Raw genomic sequence first — 24,704 nt, 5'->3', positions numbered from 1 at the left:
AGACCAGACCACAAAGCACAGGATGGACATCCTCCTAGTAAACCCAGTTAACTTTCTTCTCACCCGCTTTCAAGATGGTCGGCCGATCGAGGACTATGCTGAAGAGTTCCTTGATAACGTGCATTAAGTTCCCATGTTGTCCCATCACTCTGCTCAAACACTTTTCACCTTACCATCTGTCTGTTCCCTTCTGTGAGTGACGTGATAGATGAAGAATTTTTTTTCTACAATTTAATTTTAGTTTTGTTTTTTCTGTAAAAATTTGAGGCTGTCAATAGAATACATTGAATTGCTCTAGTGATTAAACATGTTTTAAGCCATTTTAAAATATAGTACCTTGCAAAAGTATTCACATCCCTTCCTTTTTTTCACATTATGTTGCTGCCTTATGCTAAACTGCTTTAAATTACTTTTTTCACATCAATCTTTACTCTATACCATAATTACAAAGCTAAAAAAATTTGTGGTAACTTGGCAAATTTATTAAAAATAAAAAATGGAAAAAATTGCATAAGTATGCTTAAATTTAGATGAGTATTCCAATTTCGCAGGTTCATCTTTAAGATGTTTTAATTAAATGGACATGATTTGGAAAGGCACACGCCTCTCAAAAAAGGTCAAACAGCTGAATGCATATCAGAGCAAAAACCAAGCCATGAGGTAAAAGAACTGCCTGTAGAGCTCAGAGACAGGATTGTGACAAGACAGATCTGGGGAAGACTACAAAAAAAAGCATGTAGCCTTTAATTCTTAATGAAAGAAATTTGGAATAAGGAGTCTTCCTAGAGCTGGCCTTCTGGCCAAACTAAGCAATTGACGGAGAGGGGTTTTTTTTAGAATGGTGACCAAGAAGCTGATGGTCACTCTGGTGGAGCTTTATGAACATACATGGAGATCAGAGAAACTTACAGAAGGACAAACATCACTGCAACACTCTACCGTTCTGGGCTTTATGGCAGAGTGGCCAGGCTCAAGCCTCTCCTCAGTGTAGACACATGAAAACCCACTTGGAATTTGCACAAAAAAAAAAAAGTATGAACCTCAGTTCCAAGTATCATGTCTGGAGGAAACCAGGCACTGCTCATCACCAGCACCAATACTATCCCAACAATAAAGCGTGGTGGAGGAAGCATCGTGCTGTGTTTAGTTAACACCCCGTTTTTAGTGGGTAGAAGGAAATCTCAACGCAGCAAAATATACAGTATATACTTAATGAAAACCTAGTCCAGAGCATTCAGAAACTCGGACAGGGCAGAGGGTCCAACTTCCAAATGGACAATGACCCTAAGCACACAGCTAAGACAATGCAAGAGTGGCTTATGGACAGAGCATGAGCTTGAAGCCAATCAAACATCTCTGGAGAAACCTGAAAATGGCTGTCCACTGATGTTCCCCATCCAACCTGAGAGGGCTTGAGAGGATCTGCAGAGAAGAATGGCAGAAAATCTACAAATGCAGATGAGCAAAGCTTGTCATATCATACCTAGAAATACTTGAGGCTGTAACGGTGTTTCAGTTAAGTTAAGGGTACAAATACTTATGCAATGTATTCATTTTAGTTATTCCTTTTTAATAAATTTGAAAAGTTGTCACAAATCTGTTTTTTGCTTTGTCATTATGGGGTGAGGAGTGTAGGCTGATGTGAAAAGAAGTCATTTAAAGCCGCTTAGCATAAGGCTGCAAGAAAACAATATGTAAAATGCAAGGCAGTGTATTAAATGCAATATAACTGTACCAGTATAGAAGTAAATGAGCAAGTGCAATGCTTTTGTGATTCGATTCTCTAAGACTGGTATATGCAGAGACTGGCGCTCTATTTTATGTGTTTTGTATGGTGAATTTGATTTATACTTCACTTTTGGGTGACAGACTTAATTACATCAGGGATTCATTGACCACAGCAAATTCTTTTGAAAGAGTGCCAGCGAATCCATTGTGCTGATGGAATACAAGGTCTATGCACCTTTGGAATACTGTCCGATTGTGAGCACAACAATTCTACACATACCATACGGTGCTGAGAATGGAAGCAGCCATTATTGAAATATCAAAAGGGAAACATCAGATATTAAAACCTCCATCTTACTTACCAACGGCAAATAAAATTAGAGGCAATTATGCAGTGACTCAAATTTAATCATCAGCCAGAGAGCGACTGATAAAAGCATGAGTCCCACTCAAACCCGCCCAGCACATACCGAATTACTTGCTTTGAGAGGAGAATGTCATGGTTCAAGTCTACGGCTTTGTTTGACAGGGAAACGACACAGGAAAAGACAAAGACAGAGGTGCAGTTTAAACTAGCAGATGCTGGACTGTTTGCTTCTCCATTACAGAGGTACTTACATCTGTTCTGAGGTGCAACTGTACAGGAATAACAGTGTAGCATGTTGCTTGGTTACAGTGCCTTGCTTAGGAAGTAGCTTGAGGACTTCGCAATGAGTTTTGCCAGCAACGGATGAGCAGCACACTATTCACAATGGGAGCTGCATAACGCAAATATAAAAGATGAATCTCTTTCACATTCATAGTTCCAAAGAAAAAGAAAAAAGGATTAGTCTTTCATTCCAAGAGGCTTTTAAAAATGTTGAGGCTTGTAACAGCTGCAATCCATACACTTCAAGGCAAACAAGAAATAAATAAAATATCAGCAGTTTCTTAAATTATACATGAAGAGCCACGTCCACAATATATCAGCGAAGTATGATTAAAAAATATGAAATGTTTACACATATTTACATCTATAATTTAGGTTCGTCAGCGTGCTTTTCTATAACAATCAGTGCCATCCATATAGTCTCCAGTGTGTTTGTTCAGCAGAAAACAAGCATTGTGGAAATCCCATGGAAACCTGCAGTATAGCATTCACACACACACACACACACACACACACACACACACACACACACACACACACACACGTTTCAGGAGGACAGTTTCTTCTTTTCTGTCATTATTGTATGCCGAAATGTGGTTTGTTGTTGTAAGAAGGTAAGGATGAACTCTTCTCTCCAGTACTTCTCAGTCTTAAGTGTCCTGAATGAGAGTTCAAATGAAGAAGACTCATCTCCTTGCATGGCATTTTGGAATGGCACCACACGGGCTCCTTTGCAGTACCTGTACAACAACCATGAAAAAAAATGCTCACAGCAGGTTGGGTAATTTTATTCGAGAAATGGCTACAACAGGATGTTCAAAATGGAATTTAAAAGGAAGAGGAATTTACTTAATTGCAATTCTAAAAAACTAACCACAATACAGAAATGTCATAAGTCCAACACAAATAATAAAAATAAATAATTACATCATTGATGATTTATCCCCTGTCATATAGAATATAATTGTTTTCTCAACTTGTAAGACATACAGCATATTCTTCTTAATATCTCTAAAATTTCAATAGTGTCAAAACAATTTACATTTTTGCATAAAGCACCACAAAATACACACCATTTTAATTTTGAATCTAATTATTATATAGGTCCATTTAATCCTAATAAATATAAAATAATAACACAATTAAATTTTGTTATGTATTCAATCAAATAACCAATATAAGAAGTCTAAATGTATATAATATAATATAATATAATATAATATAATATAATATAATATAATATAATATAATATAATATAATATAATATAATATATATAATTCTGTATTTAATAAAACCAACAGATAGCCTGAAAGTAGAATACATTTCTATTCAGCACAACATACCTGTATCCTTAAGGCATGCTGCTACTATACCAGGCCATCATAGAGTGACAGAGCTTGTACAATCGAGGGATCTGCCTTTGATCCCTCTTGGAACTCCTGTAGGGTCAGCTTACCATCAGCATTCTGGGTAAACAAGCAAACATTGTTTAGAATCACAACTGTCCCAAATGTTGAGTACAAACAACTAGATGTGTTATTTTAATGCTGTTTGTGGTTTTATGCAGATGCATGGAGGTTTTAAAATAATGTGGAATAGACTTGAAGGTTGTATCTGTTTACAAACTAGAGGATAAAAAAACAGCCATGAGGATTTTCAATTATGCATTAGGAAAAAACTCTCACACTTTTAAGTTGCTTCCCATGCCCAGCAGGGGGCAAGTGCTAACAGGCTGATCCACTGAGGAAACGTTCATAGCAGAGTAGGCAATGGAAATGCTTTTTTCACCTTATGTGGCTCAGTGTGGTACTTGTTTGAAGAAGCATTAGCAATTATCTAACTCCGGAGAGTAACCGTACTCATTCTGATCTGAGATTGCTATGGTGAGAGCATACAATCTCTGTGAACATTCCCTAGCAAGTCCTGATGTCATCTTTCAGGGCTTGAAGTGGGCTTGAGCTGGCATTTATGCTAGGCTCCAATGATAGCGGTAGCGCATGCCACACTGGCGTTTATAGACCCGAGGGCAGCGTTAGTGACGCTAGCTTTACCACAGAAATGAGCTCGTATTCCCAACTGTATCCTTGTTCTGTCCTGCACTGGATTAATGATGAGGATGCGGTTAGTAAACTGAATCAGAGCTATAAATGAGCGATTTTTCTAAATGGGTTTGGTGATGGTTGATTGCTAATACTGTTGTGCTCGACTGCATAAAAATCCTTAGTTCTAAAGGGATAGTCAACCCACAAATGAAAATTATGTCATCATGTACTCACCCCTCAAGGCATTGCAAACTTTTATGCATTTCTTTCTTCTGCTGAACACAATAGAAAATATTTTGAAGAACGTTTATAACCAAACACTTTTGGTTTCCATTGACTTTCATTGTATTTTTTGTCCATACAATGGATGTCAGTGACAACCGAAATTGTTTAGTTACCAACATTCTTTCAATATAATTTATTTTATGTTCCTCAGAAGAAAGTCATACAGGTTTTGATGTACATGATGACAGAATTTTATTTTTGGTTGGACAATCCAAATAGTTTAAAGTAATTTCTTTAAACAAATCCATGAATTAAATATAATAAACAGTCCCCTGCATAATAACATTAATTTTTGGTTTGGATTATTAACTTAATCGGTGAGATTGCAGTCAAAACAAAAATGAACATATCCTTACCTTATCCATCATGGCAAAAATGCGATCCACCCTCTTTTCTGGCGTGTTTTCTTCTTCTGGAAGGTCCACTGTGTTTCCCTAAAACAAATATTATTAATATATAAGACATCTGAGAGATGTTTTTCTCATTAAACGAATGCCATATGATCCGATTGTAATTACAGCTGAAATAAATGGTGACTTACCACCATCTGATAGATGGCGTCTACGATATTGAGCATTTCATCACGTGTGATGAATCCATCGTTATCAAGATCATAGAGCTTGAAGGCCCCTAAAGCGTGTAACAAGAATCATGGTGAGTGTGTGTAGAAATATTATAGCACTTTTCGTAAATATAGTACAAATATACATTCATCCACATTTTTTTCTTTTTCAACAAATGGTTGGTATTAAACATTTACATAAAAATCACCAATTTAAGAAGCAATACAGACCATTGATGATATTGTTAAAACTATAAAAAATTGTTTTCGTTAATCGAAATAAAGCTGAAATAAAATATATTAGATGAAAAACTTAAATGAAAAATATAACTGAAGTAGAATAAGTTTAAGTACTAAAAATACATAAATTAAAACTGAATTAAAACAAATTAAAGCTAAATAGAAATGTATAAAACAAATGAAATGGCAAAGCATAAAAAACACTAATATTTAAATGAAAACTTAAAATATAAAAATAAAAAAATATGAATATATACTATAATAGTATATAAATAATACTAAAACAAGACTGATAGGATGTTTGGTGTGTGTAGCACAGGTTTTTCATGCTATGTTGATTTTATTTGAGGTTATCTACAATAATAATCTTCAGAATAAAATGTGGGATTTGTGCCTAAAATAAATCAAAATAAATCAATAAATAAAGACCATGAAGTGTACTGTACCGAGAGTGGTCATGTTTAAATTTGCCATAATACATTTCATTCAACATAGAAAACCCTGAAAAAGCACCAACAGGCATCTTTTGAGTTTTGATTATGAATTGAAGTGCAATGTTATCAGAGTGCAGACATGTAAGCTTATCAGCACTGCAATGAATAATGGATGCAGGATTGAGTGATGAAGGCATGCTTTGTATGAGCCAAATCTTTGCACAGCAATTACAGCAGTGAGGAGCGACTCTTTCATCTAGCCATCTATGGCTTTCTCTTCACTCCAGGACTCTGGCACGTCCCACCCATACAGCACTTTTTCATTCCACTCATCTACAACAAAGAGTCCTGCAAAGAGACAATCCTACGACTCATGCAGAGTGCAAACACAGGTCAATGCCTGGGGTGAAGAGTCAACAGAGAAAGAGGGCAGTACCCAACCAGTGTGTAAAAGTGTGGCCACAAAAGTATTCAGACACTTAAACCGTTTTTTTTTTTTATATATCTATATTGCTTCGTTTAGTCATGTTATTGGTGAGATATATTTTCTTTATAATATTTAAACTTTCTCTCTTCTGTTTTTCCTGTACCGCATGACCAGGTGATCATCGTGTGACTACTTGATTGCTGTTTAAAAGAGCTCTGATTGTGTTTGTTACTCACACCCTGATGAACGCTTATTGGCCGCAACGCATTTTAGCCATGAAATACTATTTGTATATTTTTCTAAAAACTAATATTCAAGTGCCTTGGATTGTTTTTTCTTATGAGTGAAACCATCCCTACACCCAAAGAGCACCGATATACAGAAGTTACACCCCGTGCAGCACTTCTTGCATTCCTTGTATTTACAATAGATATTTTGCTAAGACAAAAAACTTGGAGAACTTTTTCTGGGTCGAGGTGGGGTGGCTGCCGTCCGTGAGGGGATGGAGAAGTTGCCGCCGTTCTCCGGAGGCCAGACCTGCTGCCGTCTGCCATGATGGGGAGGAGCAAGCAGATCGAGGAAACGGGGAGCGAGCTTGCTGTCGGGCCGCTGTAGCGGAGGAGCCATCGCCGGCCACCAGGAGCCGGAGGAGTGTCTAGCTGTCCACCGAGGAACATCCAGTACCATAGCATGGCATTGCGAGTGAGTCTCTTGACTGGTTGAGGACCGAGCTCCAGTGGGTCCGGGAACCAGACCAAGATTGTTGCAACTCTGTTGCTCCTCATATTTCCGTCTCCTTTTCTCTGGCCTCATTCTGTCCTGGGCCTGGACTTTTCATATGTGTGCAACAGTCGTCTGTGAGGGGACTCAATGAAACATGGCATGACTGCAACATCCATGCGCCATTAACAAGAGTGAGGGGAGGGAGGGGCAAGGAACTGGTGAAGGGCCCGGAAATGGAAGAGCTTAGTGTGGAAAACCCCATGGTGGAGATGAAGGAGGGAGAAGCCAATGCAGAGCCATGACGGACCTCTTTAGAGGAGCTTTGGAGCAGATCATCAGAGGCGGAGCTAACAACTTTCGAGACCCCTGCAAAGCCTTGAGGGCGACGGTTCATTGTAGGCCCAGAAGTTCTAGGCAATGCCGCTGGCTTGAGGGAACGAGGCGAGGGCCTGGCAGAACGGGGTGGCACTGGAGAGAGTGAGGACCAAACAGGAACCTGAGGGAAGGAGGAACCCGGTGGAGCCGAAGGGGTGTAGGGCTGAGGTGCAGCTAAAGGAGCGTAGAATCGAAGCAGAGATTAAGGGCTGACAGGCTGAGGTGGAGTAATGGGACTGGAGGTCCAAGGTGAAGCCAGGGGATCTGTTTCACAGTGTCGCACTGGTGTTGAGGGGGTCTGAGGTGGACCCGACAAGCTGGCGTGGCTGCGCGGCGTGGGCGTAGCCGAGGAGCTGAGAGGCACCAGCAGGGCAGGTATGTCAAGGGAATTTGACGGAGCCAGCGGTGAGGATTGCGACAATTGGGTGGTTAGGACATTGGGTGGGACTGGGTTATATAGTTTTTAGGTTACGCATAATGTAGTTATGTGGTTAATGTAGATGTGGTATGCATCGGACACAGGCTTGGGCTCTGGTTCTGTGGGAGCATGGGCGTTGTCTTGAGAGTCCTAGAAAGTCGGAGTTGATGGTGGTGTCTTCCTCAATGACTCCCAGGGTGAGGGAAGATCCGCAACCCACAAGGCATAATCGATGAACTCGATGAAAGGAAGATGATCCTCCTTCAAAAGTAGCTTCTGCCAGATGATGCCATCCATTCTGTTCCAGAAGAGCTGTTTCAAAGTCTCATTGTCCCAGCATGCATCGTGATAATGTTTCAGGAACTCCTCCACATACTCCTCAAGTGAGCGGCCGTTCTGTGAGTAGCAGTCCATTTCAAGTTTACTCATTTTGAGGCTTAGTTTTTCTGTCACAAGTATGGTGGTAGATAAGAGATGCATGATGAGATACTTTAATAACCAAAGAATAATCACGCTAATAACACTAAAACATGACGAGAAACAACAGAGGTCTGAACAAAAAAGTGAGTACTTATTCACAGAGAACTAAACAAGACACTGGTAGGATTAATCAGTAACCTATGTGACAAACAGGGAGAATTTAGTAACTATGGAAATGGGAACTAAACTGAAAGGAAACAAAGGAACATAAACAAAAATACATTGAAACATAACATAACCATGACAATATGATATAATGTGATAAAGAATTGCTAATAAAAAGCTCCAGCATCATTTGTATGGAAAAGCCACTTGGTTTAATATTTTATTTAATGAAGTGCATGGATTTTTTAAGTGGAACTTAAGTGTCCAAATATGTTTTGGGGCCACTACTGTATGTTATCTAGAGAGATAAATGAATGTATTAAATTAATTACAGGGATTTAGTATTTTAAGACTGGTTCCTGTTTTATGACACATCTCACAAAGGTATTTCACTGCTTCTGTTGTTGACTGATTATCGCTTGAATGGGCTTTTATTAATCAAATACTTGCTTACAGCGGAGCTTTTCATCCAAGGTCCCACGTGAGGTCACAGACAGGGCCTGAATGAACTCTGAGAACTCAATCCGTCCATCCTGTGAAAAAAAAAGAAAGATATTTCATTGCCCTGTCATCAAGGTGCCCAAAACCCAGTAACACTTTACACCATGCGATTTTATTAAACTTTGTTGAAATTCATTTCTAAAAGTAGGCCACTAATACATTTAGTAACACTTTACAATAAGGTTCCATTTAACCTAAATTAATTATATTAGTTAACATGAACTAACAATTAACAATACTTCTAAAGCATTTATTAATCTTAGTTAATGTTAATTCCAACATTTACTAATACATTATTAAAATCAAAAGTTTCTGTAAATATTATTTAATGAACCTGCGATAACATGAACTAGTTAATCAAAATACTGTTCATTGTTAATGTTAACAAAGATGAATAAATATTGTAATAAATGTATTACTCATTAGTTAATGTTAGTTAATGCATTAACTAATAGGACCTTACTGTAAACTGTAACCATACATCATTATTAACACTAAACGTTGTGTGCACTAACATTAGATTATACATTATTAACTAACAATGAACAATTAAAGAACAAATGCTTGTTCATGGTTTGTTCATGATATCTAATGCACAGCTAAATTTAAAGTATAGAACCTTATTGTAAAGTGTTACCCAGAAGCCTTAGTTGATTGGCAGATTAAAATGGGCCAGTGGACTGCTATTCCTATCCCACCCCCTGCTCTTCCTTGGGGCTACATGCTGGCACCACTAGCCATTACAAGATGCATTCTGCTGCCAAATATCCAGCAGATACGTTATGACACATTTTCTGATTTGTCTATTGAAACCTCTCTAGTCTAGTGCAAGAGAGGTAAATGAATGCAGTTTCATACAGGTTTAAAATCTTCCAAAATAATTCTTAAAACCTCAAGGGGTGAAAACGCTCAACTTGCTTGTTCAAACCTTACTTTATTGTGTGAATTTTTATTATTCACGCCTAGGCACTGTGTGTTCTTAAGGAACCTCTGAAGAGGCACTAACAATGACAGACAACATTTAGTTCCTATGAATAAAATTGTCAAATAAAACAATTTGCAGTTGTTTATTTATTTTTGCAATGTATTATTTCAGACTGTGTCAGTGTCTCCTTTCATCAGAAGCACAACTTCATTTTCTACTATAAAGCAGCTCAACATAACATGCATCAACCGTCCTCCATTTTACTTTACTTTTGTTTGGGAATTAAACATCAAAAAGAAAACTTTGTATGCCAAGATAAACAATAATAGATAATAAATAAAAGAGAAAATTAAGAGAAAATAATTGTAAAAATATAATAATAAGAGTATAAGTTAATTTTGACATTTAACTCACTACAGTGTGGCCAAGTGTGTTCTGGCTCGCTGATGGAATATGAAGCTTACTGAATTCCTCTGTATTACCTCAATCCATTTTTCACTTCTACCTTATGAGTTTTCCAGTCCCTGCTATAGAGCTGAATCTAACATGCAGTGTTAAGTTTCAGTCAAATACAGCCTTGAGGGCCAAAGGTTCAGTTTTTGTCTCACCAGACCACAGAATTTCATTAAACCAAATTGCTGCATTTCCTATACGCCTCGGGCAAACTCTAGGTGACTCAACTTTCTTGCCACCCTTCCATTTGTGAACTGTATTTACTTCCATTGTCTCATGCAGTCTTTCAGGGAGAACAATAACAATAGTTAATGTCTTACAATGCTTCCACTATTCTGAGCACTACGTTTTGGAGGACAGCCATTTAGTCCATCTTTTATCTCACTTTAAAGGATGGCTTTCAATGTGCTCTGAGTTGTGTACCACAACGTAAAACATTATTAATTATATCCCTACAGACTTGCATTTTATATGATCTGCCTGTAATGGTTTAGTGTTTCCTTGAAACTGCACAAAGTTGGGATCAAGTCAAGTTTATTGTTCCAGCTTATACAGGGTGTTGAGGTTTGGCTCATCATTGTGGCCCCATCAGCCCCTGCTGGTGAATGCTGAAACTACACAATTTGCATACATCACAAATACTTAAAAGTCATTTATCTTATAGTAGATATTTGACCAGGGCAGGATTTGTTTTGGAGGGCTCTCAAAAGTGTGAAATTGTCTTATATTTTTCCCTGTGTTTTATCTTTCATTGATATGAAGTGGACTGGGAGGAGTTAGCTTTCCTCAGATTATGTAGATCAGATCCTGATTCTTATCAATGTTAAAAACAATTGTGCTGTTTAATATTTTTGTGGAAACCATGATATATTTTTTCAGGATTCTTTAATGAATAGAAAGTTATTCAAATTTGAAAGAGAAATCTACATTATCAACATCTTTTCAGTCACTTTTAATAAATATAATCCATCCTTGCAGAATAAAAGTATTAATAATTACTTAAAAAACATTCTTACCCAAACTTTTGAATGATAGTATAAGCAATTAAATAATTGGGAGCTGCTACTTCAGAAGTATTTCTCATGTCAAGCTGATAAGTTAAACAAATAAACATGAATTATTTTCTATTTCTACATTTTTACATCGTACAGCTGTAACATAATACACATTTTAAAAGGATAATGTAAATGTAATATCATAGAAACACACACTCAAAATACAAAACTCAAGCTGTTGTCAAACTGTTGGAGCACTAATGTCTGGGTTTTGCCTCTTTGACCTCTGTTCTACAGTCAGACTACTGAGTCTGTTCTGTAAGACATTACTGGAACTCTTAACAAGCCCAGACTGATGCCATCTCCATAACACTGACAATGAGCCGGTGGCTGAAAAAGTGAACTTGAGGTGAAATGCATTGCAGAATAGTCCAGATTACTAGAAAAGAGCAAAGGCCAGGGCTAATGTGTCTCACTAACAACAGTGATACCTTTCAAAACCTATAAATTAACTTTAAGGACTTGTTTGACTGTGTGTGTGATCTCTGAAAGTGGTTTTGCTGCCAGACGACTCTTATCTGGCTGGGCTAACTGGCTTCTAATCACATTACAGATTGCACAGATAGCAAAACGAGGCTATTTAATAAATAATTTATAATGGGAACCAAGCACAATTCCCAAGAGAGTGGGAATAATTAACTTTTCACCTCCCATCCATATTCATACGTGTTCTGTTGCAAAGCCTGTTGTCTCTCGCCTACTTAGACAGCATCCTAACAGTCAACGAACCTAATAAGTGACTGATGTAGAACACTCTACATAGACATCAACTGCAAATATTGCTCTGCATTAGAGACTCGATTTGCAACTGATTGCAATAGTGAGGCAACAGGAATGATGTGAAACTTATAATTATACACATAAAAATAAGCAAAATTTTATATTATTATTTAATATTAATAATAATTCAAATTCAATATTTTAAACAATATTTATATATTTATTAATTAATTAATTATGTATGTTTATAATAAACATTTCTCTTATTTCATTTGCAGAATTAGTAAAATCGCGTATCTAGAAAACAGCGTTAAGTTGCCGACATTTTGGGACAGCATTCGTGTCGAGAGCTTCTATGATGCACTAGGTTTTGAGACAGAGCACCAGTTTCATTTTTACACTAACATACACCTATCTCACACTTAACAAATATCTTTTTTCCTAGCTCATACACAGAAACACACCTAAAAATGACACTAACATCTGAGCAGAGAGATGGTTCACTCTCACAAGCACCATCCAGTCATAAACCACTTTTTGTCTTCTTCACATGGTCGACTCATGTCAGTATTTTGATCATTGCTGGAACTGTGAATGTATTCCTATGCGTGTATGAAAGTCTGTAAAAAAAGCCATTTATGCAGCAACATAGTGATCTGACGTCATTAATAATTGTTCATTATGATTGCATTATTGCTGTAAAGTGCACACAAATGCTTTTCCATCCAGAATGTTTTTTTTTTATCAGCAAGGAAATGTTTTTTATACTGTTTAAATTACTTTTCTCTTTTATTTACATATTTATCATTATTATTATTTAATTTTTTTTGTTGATGTTGGCAATATATCTCATTTGTGTTCAGATTCTTTTAATAACTTTGCTCAGTTATGTAGTTCATTAGGGCATCTATCAGCAGAAACATGTACTATTAACCAAAAAAAAAAAAAAAGTAACCCGTGACCTTTAGAGATAAAATCACTGTCTATGTGAATGGGACATAAGAAAAAGACAGAGAAAGAAAAAAAGACATAGAAAGAATGTCTCCAACCCTAAAGAAGAATCTGTTGTGCAAGACCAAACAGTGATGTGCACTTCACCTTGTTCTCGTCAAAAACATTGAAGACAAATGAGGCGAACTTGGTGGGGTCGCCAAAGGGGAAGAACTGTTTGTAGATCTTCTGGAAACCTGCGGCATCAAGCTGACCACTCGGGCAGTCTTTTATGAAGCCCTTGTACCTGGAAGAGGAAAAACAAAACATTATATTTTCATACGATGTCTTTGATATCTCTTACCGGTATATGTTATGGTATCAAGGCACTCATGAAAAGTGGGCAAGAAAGAGAAGACTGATAAGTATGTGAGCACAGCACCTGACTGGTCTGCTCATGCCTTTGTAATCTGCCTCCTGCTTCAGGAGATCTCTGAAGTCTGTTCACTTTCTGACAGTTAGAAATAATTTATGGCTAGATCTGTCAGCTTCCTGAATCCCCAGTGACTTGAGAATGACATTAAACAAGAATGAAACTTTCACAAAACTACAGGTATAAGACAGATGTCTCCTGTCTACTATGACCTGCTGGTCGTACTTTGACTTCAAGGAGCAAAAAAAATTATTCTGTTATATTTTCCTTTTTTAATTTTATATATATATATATACACACACTTTTAACAAAATGGTTAAAAATGTTGGGGTCAGTTAGTTTTTTTTTATTATTTTACTTTTATTGAAAGAAACTAATATTTTAATTCAGCAAGGATGCATTAAACTGATCAAAACTGACAGTCAAAACATTTATAATGTTACAAAAATACTTCTGTCTCAAATGCTCTTTGTTCTTTTGAACATTCTATTCATCAAAATATCCTGAAACAAAAATGTATAACACTTTCCACAATAATATTCAGCAGCACTTCAAAATTGATACAAAAAAAAAAATGTTTTTTAAGCAACAAATCAGCAAACTGGAAGGATTTCTGAAGGATCATGTGACACTGAAGACTGGAGTAATGATGCTGAAAATACAGCTTTGCCATCACAGGAATAATATATATGTGTGTGTGTGTGTGTGTGTGCTGTGTGTGTGTCTCAGTTTAAGGATGTTTACATATTTTAAATAGAAAACAAGACTAACAAAAAATATGATTATTTTGCAGTGAATTTTTTTTTTTAAAGAATAGAACTTTTTATTTCCCTTTTCAAGATTTTTTTAGATAATCTTTGCAGGACTGGTGAGCTGCATTTCAGGGTACAACAGACCTGCACTTTGAATTATTAAGCTCTCATAAATGCACACCTTCCAATCAAGCGCTAATTTTCACCTGTGCAGCTGCCTGTCACACTCAAACGCTGCATTACATTTATAACCACTAATGTCAAGTTCACCCAAGTAGAATGTTAGTGCAGCTTAGCTTATCATAGAATGTGATTTCATGCTGTTATGTGACGTGAACGTAAAGAGACGCTGGGAAAATTCTAATGGAGATTCAGTGTGGTATAAGTCATAAGTTACCAAACTCTCTCATCAGCCTCTCTCTTACTCAGTTTGTCAATTTTTCTCTCCCTTTCCTAATGATAGGTGGCAGGAACTTCCTTCTTGTAGGAAAGAAGACTCTACTTACATGAGAGCAGGACAAGCGGAAGGCCATATGGGTCTGTTTGCATAGCTGTTTTGGTTTGGACTAATACCAATTTTGGCTCCAGACTCTGATACCTCAATACTAAAATCAGTACCAGACAACTAATAAACAGCCTTAAACAATGGATGAAATAGTCAAATAGGACTGTAGCTGGTTTCCCTGCTAGACCATCTGTAAAGTAAAACAAGCCAAACAAGCCAACAGACTGCTAAGAGAAGCAGGAAAACTTAAATCTTAAGGGACAGTCACACAACACTCTGACTTCCATTCATATACATGCAAATGCAGGAGACAGGAAACACAAGCTTTAGCAAATTTCACTGTGCTCCTAAGTTTGATGAACGCTGACTTGCAAATTCGTATCACGTGAAGACGTAGGATTTGCAGTCATGTTAACATAGAAATGCACAAATTACATAGAAATTTGTGTGCTGAAAGTCTACTGTGACTGTGGCTTTAGACTGATTTCATCAGTTTTATTGTCACCACCTCTGTGCATATAGGCAGAGTATATCGGTCTATTAAAAGCATCGGACTCCTCAATTTCTTAATGTTACAGAAGTAGCAGACGATCATGTGTTCTGTATTGTGACGTATATCCAAGTGAAACAATTTTGGGATTATTAAAAAAGATCATAATCATTGGTTGTAGATTGGATGGAGACAGATGTGAATGCAAGCTTGCTGGGATTGTGTTTGAAGGGTTAGTTCACCCAAAAATGAAAATTAGCCCATGATTTACTCAACCTCAAGTCATCCTAGGTGTACATGACATTCTTCTTTAAGACAAATACAATCGGAGTTATATTAAAAATGTCCTGGCTCTTCCAAGCTTTATAATGGGAGTGAATGGCTGGAAGAAATTTGAAGCCCAAAAAAGTGCATCACTTCTCATTTAAGTCCAGCATTTATATGTACCAGAGAAAGATTTTGTACACAACCACAAAACCAGTCAAAAATATTTTCTGCCACATGCTCACACAAGCATCTCGCAGAGGGTCATTGGTCTGTATAGCCTCCTGTGGCTTTATGACGCCATACTATTGCCACATGCAGAGCAATGCCAACTGTGTAATGTCTCAGCAATTGCCCCATTACACCACACTGGTCAGGAAAAAACACTCAGTCAAGCATAGTCGGATGATTCACAAATCAATTTGGGCTATTTTTAAAGCTTCAAGAAAACAGAAAGGAGAAAATGTTCTCTGTAAGTATGATTCATGCTTTATCCATTCATTGGCAAAGGGGTCTGTAGGTGGTTTGGGAGGGGACTATTGCGCTCTGTCAGTGAGCCCTGAACAACCTGCCACCTCTCAACACACACGCACATGCACACGCATACGCACACGCACACACACACACACACACACACACACACACAGAATTCAAACTCTCCACAGTATTAAGCATGCACAGAGTGAGCACAGAGCAAACGAGAAGGGTAACAGCATTTCGTTCTCGGTTAATCCGACTTGATTGCCGCTTAATTTGAGGGAGCCGCTGTTGTCAAAGCAACGCCTGGTATTTTTTTGAAAAGCGAGGAATGCAAAGCACTTACAGTACACTTCAAATATGACGTGCATAAATGCAGCACTAGTTTTAAAAAAAATCTGATTTCAAATGAAAACAAATTTGTCCCCAAACACTGGCTTTCATTTAGACAGAATAATGAACTGTAGGAATCTTACATTTCAGTGTCTAAAAGGCACTTTCTAATTTCTAAGAAAAGTCGCCTCGTTCTCTAATTACACATTATTGAACTGTCTGTAAAAGTTCCACTTTTGACTACTATGAATGTCAGCCTATAATATCAGTCCAGACAGTCTGGATCACTGATGTAAAATCAATAATTATATGCCATTTCCCTGCTGAAAAGACCAATATGGTCCAAGCTGTTTTTTTTTTAAGGTTTGGTGCAGGTCTAAGTGGCAGGCAATATCAAATACTAAGGTTTGATGTCAGTTGGCGTTTGTGGTTTGGCTAATCATATTTGATGTAGTCTGGTTATACACTTATTGATAATGAATAAAGGCTTAGGCCTAAATTTTGAATGTTTTGTGTTCCATTGACTTTTGATGTATGGAAAAAATAGCTGAAACATTCTTCAAAATCAAAATTTATATTTTTTTTTGTGTTCCACAGAGTAAACATGAGTGTGAGTAAATAATAACAGAATTTTTGAGTCAACTACCCTACTCCTCTCCTTGAATCATTTAAAAACGTTAAAAATCAGGTGTTCATCTGAGTGGTCTAAGAGCTTGCTTCAAATGTTCACACTTGAAATGGGAATACACACAAAAAAATTGACTATATTCAAGGAGTTGTTGTGGTTGTAATAAAAATAGTAACAAATATACTATATATAACAAGTATTGTTAATATTAAAAATAAATCAAATCTGGCACAGTCAAGAACAAACACATGCACAAATGAAGACATGACACTATATAGAGCATTCCCAACACTCACTCTCTCTCTCTCTCTCTCTCGTATCAAAAAGCGTATAATTTTTGTAACTTGTTTGTGTTCTTGTACACTTACAGTCTTTCCTCAATCACTTTTGCTCAATTCTCAAATGAAATTTTTCTCAAAACAATAAGTTCAGATCTATAAACTGGCATTTTGTGCAATATAGTAAGCAGTCAGTGTCAACAACAAAGTAGTCCAAAAAACGACATTTGTATATAACACTCATTCCAGGTTTGACTGCCATGGTGAAAAAAACATGTAAACACTTTTCCATGCCATTTAAATATAAAAACTGAAGCTTTAAGCTTTACAATGGACACAAAAGTCTTCTTAAGTCATACAATAAAACCAAAACTTGAATAAGAATAAGCTGAAAATGTTGACACCCAGCTCAGGAGTACGTGGGAGCAGTAGCAATGTTTCATTTGTGAGCAAAATGTGAGTCAACTCTTTTGAATTAATCTGCTGCTAAAGATCACAAAACCAGTCTAAATTATTTATTTCACGAATTGAACAGAACAGATTCTCAATTTCAAATCACTAACTTGTTGATTTGGTTGCAGATCCAGTCCTCCTACTGGAGGGGAAGATTATTTTGTGAATAATGACTTAAATTTCAGTCTATTCCCCACATAAAGCTATCATATGACCTTGTGTGTGTGTATAATTGTTTAGCAAGGCTGCTGACAAAAGCTTCGCCACCTTTGCAGTATATTCAAATACAGACTTTCATTGTGATGTCCAGCACACACGAGTCCATTAGCTCCTGCAGGGGAAGACAAATGACTAAATTAATCGCTCAGATATTTTTAGTTGTATCTCTCACGGCTGTTGGTTAACCCATGCACAGCCATTAATTCAGCCACTGGACTATTAGCCGCCGCAAGGCAATAGTTGGATGATCAATACACATAAGCGCATATAAAAATGGCCATTTATTTGCATATATAGCGAGTGGAACTCCTGGTTAATACTGGGAATTTTATTTCTGTATGAATTACCAGCGACAGAATGTCTAGGTCTAGTATAAGAGGACAATAAATGCTGTAGCCAATACCGAAGAGAATGCATTCTGCCAGGATAATGTCATTGTTCTCTAATTCATTTTGAGATCAGGGAGGAAGATGGTCATGTCAGTTGCATTACATTTCAGCTCTGAGATTGAAAGACAAAGATTAAAATCACACAAAAAAGATTAGCCTCAAACATGCCTGACAGTCCGTTCACTGATCATCAGATGAATATTGCTAACTGGTTTAAAACCATCAGTTCCACATGCTTTATCCAACTACTGGAAGTAAACACACCGTTTTTAGCAATAAACTTAAAGGAACACTCCGACTTTTTGGGACTTTAGCTTATTTACAGTATCCCCCAGAGTTAGATAAGTCCATACATACCTTTTTCATGTCTGTGCGTTCTGTAAGTGTTATTTGACGCACCCACCGCTAGCCTAGCTTAGCACAAAGACTGGATGTAAATGGATAATGGTAGCATACTAATCCCAATAAGTGACAAAATAATGCAAACATTTTCCTATTTACATGTTGTGATCTGTATAGTCACAGCGTGTACAAATAACAAGGCTATATGAGACAGAGACCATTTTTAATCGTATAAATACTGGGAACTATATTCTCACTAGGCGTAGGAGCACAGCTAATGTTACTTGAGCGGAGTGGCTACTTGGGCGGAGTGATTAGCGCAGCACACAAGACGCCCTGTGGTGAGGAGCAGAGAGTTCACTCAGAGTTGGAGTAATAGAGTCAGCAATTACTAGATAGTAAATTTATAGTTTACAATCATGGGCGTTCGCTTTATTATAAAGAGCTGCGACAATAAACAGGGGAGACCAGGTAATACCATGATGTTTCATAGAATTCCAACCAAAAACGCTGACCGCAGTTTGTTCTGGGTATAGATCCAAACACACCTGTAAACAGCATCAAGAAGTATTTAGTTTGCTCTGAACATTTTACTATAGACGAATATTTTGAAAAAATGCAAGTTGCCACACGGACCATGAAACGTGTGCTAAAGGATACGTTACAGCCATCCCATCGATAATAAAGACAGGACAAATTGGATCACCTGTTGCTGCGGTAAGTGTTCCGTTATGTTTTGAGATGACTAACATTAGCCATACTGTAACAGTGCCATGCTGATGTAATGTAAACTTAGTAGTGACACTATTACGTGAATAGGGGCTCCGTGTATCCCCTTTATTGTTATTGTGTTGTCATGAACACACTGTATCGCTCAATAACAAATGAGCGGCGCTAAATGTAACTCTCAGGGCTGTAACATTCAACTTGCTAATGAACAGCTTCCAAAGTTTGTAACTCCTCGTCTGTGTATTCTGGCTCAAAACTATATGGTTCGGGATCTTGGTTTGATACACAGTAAAATTCCTCTGACAATTCCTAAAAGTCAGCCATGATCACAAGTCACGTCTAGCTAGTTAGTCACGTTTGTTTTGTTTACGGAACCATCAACAGGGCGTCTCGTGTGCTGCGCTAATCACTCCGCCCAAGTAGCCTCCGCCCAAGTAACGTTAGCTGTGCTCCTACGCCTAGTGAGAATATAGTTCCCAGTATTTATACGATTAAAAATGGTCTCTGTCTCATATAGCCTTGTTATTTGTACACGCTGTGACTATACAGATCACAACATGTAAATAGGAAAATGTTTGCATTATTTTGTCACTTATTGGGATTAGTATGCTACCATTATCCATTTACATCCAGTCTTTGTGCTAAGCTAGGCTAGCGGTGGGTGCGTCAAATAACACTTACAGAACGCACAGACATGAAAAAGGTATGTATGGACTTATCTAACTCTGGGGGATACTGTGAATAAGCTAAAGTCCCAAAAAGTCGGAGTGTTCCTTTAATAGCAATTTAACTAAAGATATCCATGACCAGAACTGTCTAATCTGCTTTGTTTTGTGTGAAATAACTTGACCTTATTACTTTTGAACTGACAGAATTTCTAATAAAAGTTCTTCTGTCCAATTAGTTACAGACATTGCTGTGCCATTATTCAAACACTATAATATGTTATGTTTGTGTGTGTGTGTGTCAATATTTTATATAATTCATTTCAGATTTAATTTCAGACTCCAATTTTATATGTCGGTCCGGTGGTTTCTTCCTAAGGGTGGAGTTCTTGATTAGAATAACCTATATAAAACCAAAATAGTCATGTGAAAAAGAAAGTACACCCACTTTGAATTCTACTGTTTTACGTTTCAGGACATAAAAAAAAAAAAACATCTGGTCCTTAGTAGGTCTTAAAATTAGGTAAATACAACATCAGATGAATAACAACACGACATATTACACCGTGTCATTTTTTATTTAATAAAAACTAGGCCAAAATGGAGAAGCCATGTGTGACAAATTAAGTACACTCTTACTGATTCCATTGGAATTAAGAGGGTATGTAGAAGTCATACACTGCTAATCAAATGCCTTTGATTAATTGATCATCAGCAAGTGTGATCACCTCTATAAAAGCAGAAGTTTTGGCAGTTTGCTGGTCTAGAGCATTCAGGTGTGTGTTAACACAATGCCAAGGAGGAAAGACATCAGCGATGATCTAAGAAAAGCCATTGTTTCGGTCCATCAATCTGGAAAGGGTTAAAATGCCAATTTCAAACAATTTGAAGTCCATCATTTTACAGTGAGAAAGATTATTCACAAGTGGAAAACATTCACGGCAGTTGCAAAACTTTCCAGGATTGGACGTCCCAGCAAATTCACCCCAAGGTCAGACTGTGCACTGTTCAGAGAAGTCGCAAAACACCCAAGAAATACATCTCAGACTCTACAGGCCTCAGTTAACATGTTAAATGTTAAAGTTCATGACAGTATAATGAAAAATACTGAACAAGTGTGTCTTGTTTGGAAGGGTTGCCAAGAGAAAGCCTCTTCTCTCTAAAAATAACATGGCAGGACGGCTTAGGTTTGCAAAGTTGCATTTGAACAAACCACAAGATTTCTGGAACAATGTCCTTTGAACAGTCAAGACCAAAGTGGAGATGTTTGGCCAGAATATACAGTGCCATGTTTGGTGAAAACCAAACACAGCCTATCAGCCCAAACACCTTATACCAACTGTCAAGCACAGTGGTGGAGGGTGATGATTTGGGATTGTTTTTCAGCCACAGGACCTGGGCACCTTGCAGTCATTGAGTCAACCATAAAGTATAGAGTCAAATGTGAGGCCATCTGTCCAACAGCTAAAGCTTGGACACAATTGGGTCAAGCAACAGGAAAACGACCTTAAGAGAGCTGTGCATAAACAAATACCCGCATTCTCAATGAACTGAAGCAGTGTTGTAAAGAAGAGCGGGACAAAATTCCTCCACAACGATGTGAGAGACCGATAAAGCCATACAGAAAGCGATTACTTCAAGTTATTGCTTCTAAAGTTGGTTCTACAAGCTATTGAATCATTGGGTGCTGTTAGATTTTTACACATGGCTTCTCCATTTTGGCTTTATTTTTGTTAAATAAATAATAACACAGAGTAATATGACTCATGTGTTAAAGACATTCCAAGGACCAGATGATTTTTATTATGTCCTGAAAAGTAAAACCACAGAGTTCTAAGAGGGTGTACTTTCTTTTTCACATGACTGTATATACTGTTTAAAAGTTTGGGGGGTCTTTTTTTCCTGAAAGAAACAAAAACTTTTATTCAGCAAGGATATATTATATTGATCAAAAGTGAAAGTAAAGACATTTATAATAGATTAATTTCATTTAATATTTCATGTTTCATTCATATTTCTATAAAAACATTAAGCAGCACAACTGCATAATGATAATGGAACATTGATAATAATAAAAGTTCATAAATTACATTTTAAAAATAGTTTAATACAGAAAACTGTTATTATTTATTTTAAACTAATAATATTTCACAGTATTAGAGTTTTACTATGTTTTTGATCAAATAAATGCAGACTTGGTGAACATAAGAGACTTGTGTATATAGTATGCATGGTAATACTTGTAGGTTTTTACATCTACATATATACACACACTTCTGACATTTGTGCATCAAACAAGTACAGTGGCTAAAACCATGAAAATAAAAGCATCTTTTTGCACCTTCAGCTCTGTGTTACTTTAATGACATCATTCACCCTCAGGAAGGATCCTTAAAGGAATGATGGGTACTGAAAAGACAACGGTACAGAACTCTGATAGGCGGAGTGAGATCTTAGTCAGGAAATTCAAAAGCACCTAAGCTCACGTCCCACTGCAGCCTCACATCCACGTCCTTCCTCACTGGTTTTAAGTCTACCAGCAGCAGCAGCAGAAATGAGTCAACAATTTAGCCTGGCAAACACCCAGGGACACACAGTGCCAGGGCTGGACTGACCTTGGGCATGCCAGCTAAGGTGCCAGCACAGACTGACGTTAAGTGAGGTGTGCCAAACTACACACTCCTGCTCGCTGACATTTGGGCAAATTAATGGAAGGACAGACTAAAGTTACTGTCAAATCTGTGTTTCAAAGACACTGAGATTTTTCCCCTGGGAAGCAAAACTACCAAATGATGAGAGGAAATACAAAATGATGCTGGCCAAAGCAGATGGAGATATAAAAGCATGATGTACCCAGTGTGCCAAAAAAGACAATAGGAGAGGAGAGGAGAGGAGAGGAGAGGAGAGGAGAGGAGAGGAGAGGAGAGGAGAGGAGAGGAGAGGAGAGGAGAGGAGAGGAGAGGAGAGGAGAGGAGAGGAGAGGAACTATACAACTATATGTGTAGGATGAACAAAGGATGGACGATAGATAGATAGATAGATAGATAGATAGATAGATAGATAGATAGATAGATAGATAGATAGATAGATAGATAGATAGATAGATAGATAGATAGATAGATAGATAGATAGATAGATAGATAGATAGATAGATAGATAGATAGATAGATAGATAGATAGATAGATAGATAGATAGATAGATAGATAGATAGATATATAGATAGATAGATAGATAGATAGATAGACAGACAGACAGACAGACAGACAGACAGACAGACAGACAGACAGACAGACAGATAGACAGACACATAGAATAATGCATAAATAAACTTACCATTGCTGAACCTCTTTCTCTGTAACTGTAGGGGAAATAGGAGAGAACACAATTAACAAATTATTGAATTAAAGGCTAAAGTAAAATACAACAGATTTGTCAGGCAAACATGATCAATATAGTGACTGCCTCATGTGATTCAGCCTGTTTCCTTCTGGAATGCGCAATATTAATACTTTTTACAGTCTCATTTGATAGTTTTTTATTTGCTACTTAAAGGGGAACCACCTTTGCAAGCATGACATGTGCAGGGGTGGAAAATCAGTGTCTCTTGGCCATGGTGACAAGACACTACACACTAAAGAATAGGGGGGGGGGGGGGGGGGGGGGGGGGCCTCATAATAGGACCCCTTTAACTAACCAACTATCATAAGCAAGGGAGGCAAGAAGCAAAGGTGGCAGTGCCTCCTCAAAACAAAACTGGACAAAAAAATCCACAGACCAAAAATAAAACAATGCAAATATTATGAAACATGACATGTTTATAAATCACTAGTTTTTCTAAAGTGACATACTAAAAAGTATCTTGTGGTCCTAGAGTTGTTTCTACTCTTAACAGTGCAGCTGGACAGCCGGTAAGTCCATTTTATATTCTCGGTTCCGTTTTCTGTAAAGTGTGTGGCTGTAGTCAGCACATGACACAGAAGACTGAGAGCAGTAAACAGTCTTTTAATAAATCCAACAGAAACAAAACTCAGGAGATAAAGCAAATATGACACAGAACACTGAACAAAGGAAACTGAGGACTTAAAAACAAGGGAGAACTAATGAACTGAACAGAAACAGGTGAATAATTAATTAGGAGCAATGGAAACTAATAATCACAGGGAACACAGGCAAATTAGAAAAGGGAATTGTTAGTAAAAGTTTGCATTGGAACTTTTGATTCTCCCTCATCTTCTTCTGCCTGCACCACACCGTGACAGAAGATCGGACCGCCCAAAATGGACGATAGGGTTAAAATGATTGTCAAAAAAATTTTTCATTTGTTAAGGACTTTTGCCACTTTGCCGTCACCAGCACCCTCGATGACGTGAGCCTGAGCACCTTGTTCCGGATCTGGGCCACATTCAACCATCAAATCGACCTTGCAGACACCACCGGACTGGACTGGAGGGAGACCGGCATCCGGTGTCTGGAGAGCGTTGTGCCTCGATCCGGAACACAGCCAGACCCAAAGCTTTTTCATGTCATGCCTGTCATGCCTGAGTCCTCGTCTTCAGCCAAGATAGCCGCCGCCTCACCGCTTAAGCCCTCAGCCAAGATGGCCGCCACCTCGCCGCCTGAGCCCTCAGCCAAGATGGCCGCCTCCTCACCACCTGAGCCCTCAGCCTGGATGGCCGCTGCCACGCTGATAAC

The 24,704-nt window shown here is 37.7% G+C and overlaps 1 protein-coding gene across 2 annotated transcripts in view; it reads right to left on the bottom strand.

Moving 5' to 3' along the window:
* Positions 1–252: 252 nt before the first annotated feature.
* Positions 253–24,704, bottom strand: part of ncs1b (neuronal calcium sensor 1b) — a 43,450-nt gene continuing 18,998 nt past the window's right edge. For both annotated transcript variants that reach the window (XM_079897038.1, XM_079897037.1), the window contains 7 exons: positions 23,346–23,370; positions 13,223–13,361; positions 8,925–9,003; positions 5,248–5,336; positions 5,063–5,140; positions 3,723–3,845; positions 253–3,117 (listed from right to left, as the gene is read on the bottom strand). In XM_079897038.1, coding sequence (XP_079753164.1) covers positions 3,747–3,845; positions 5,063–5,140; positions 5,248–5,336; positions 8,925–9,003; positions 13,223–13,361; positions 23,346–23,370 — 509 coding nt within the window. In that variant the 3' untranslated portion in view covers positions 253–3,117; positions 3,723–3,746. The remainder of the gene's footprint in view (positions 3,118–3,722; positions 3,846–5,062; positions 5,141–5,247; positions 5,337–8,924; positions 9,004–13,222; positions 13,362–23,345; positions 23,371–24,704) is intronic.

This window comes from Squalius cephalus (assembly GCF_949319135.1).
Source record: "Squalius cephalus genome assembly, chromosome: 16".
Lineage (NCBI taxonomy): Eukaryota > Metazoa > Chordata > Actinopteri > Cypriniformes > Leuciscidae > Squalius > Squalius cephalus.
This window is presented reverse-complemented; position numbering and strand designations above follow the sequence as displayed.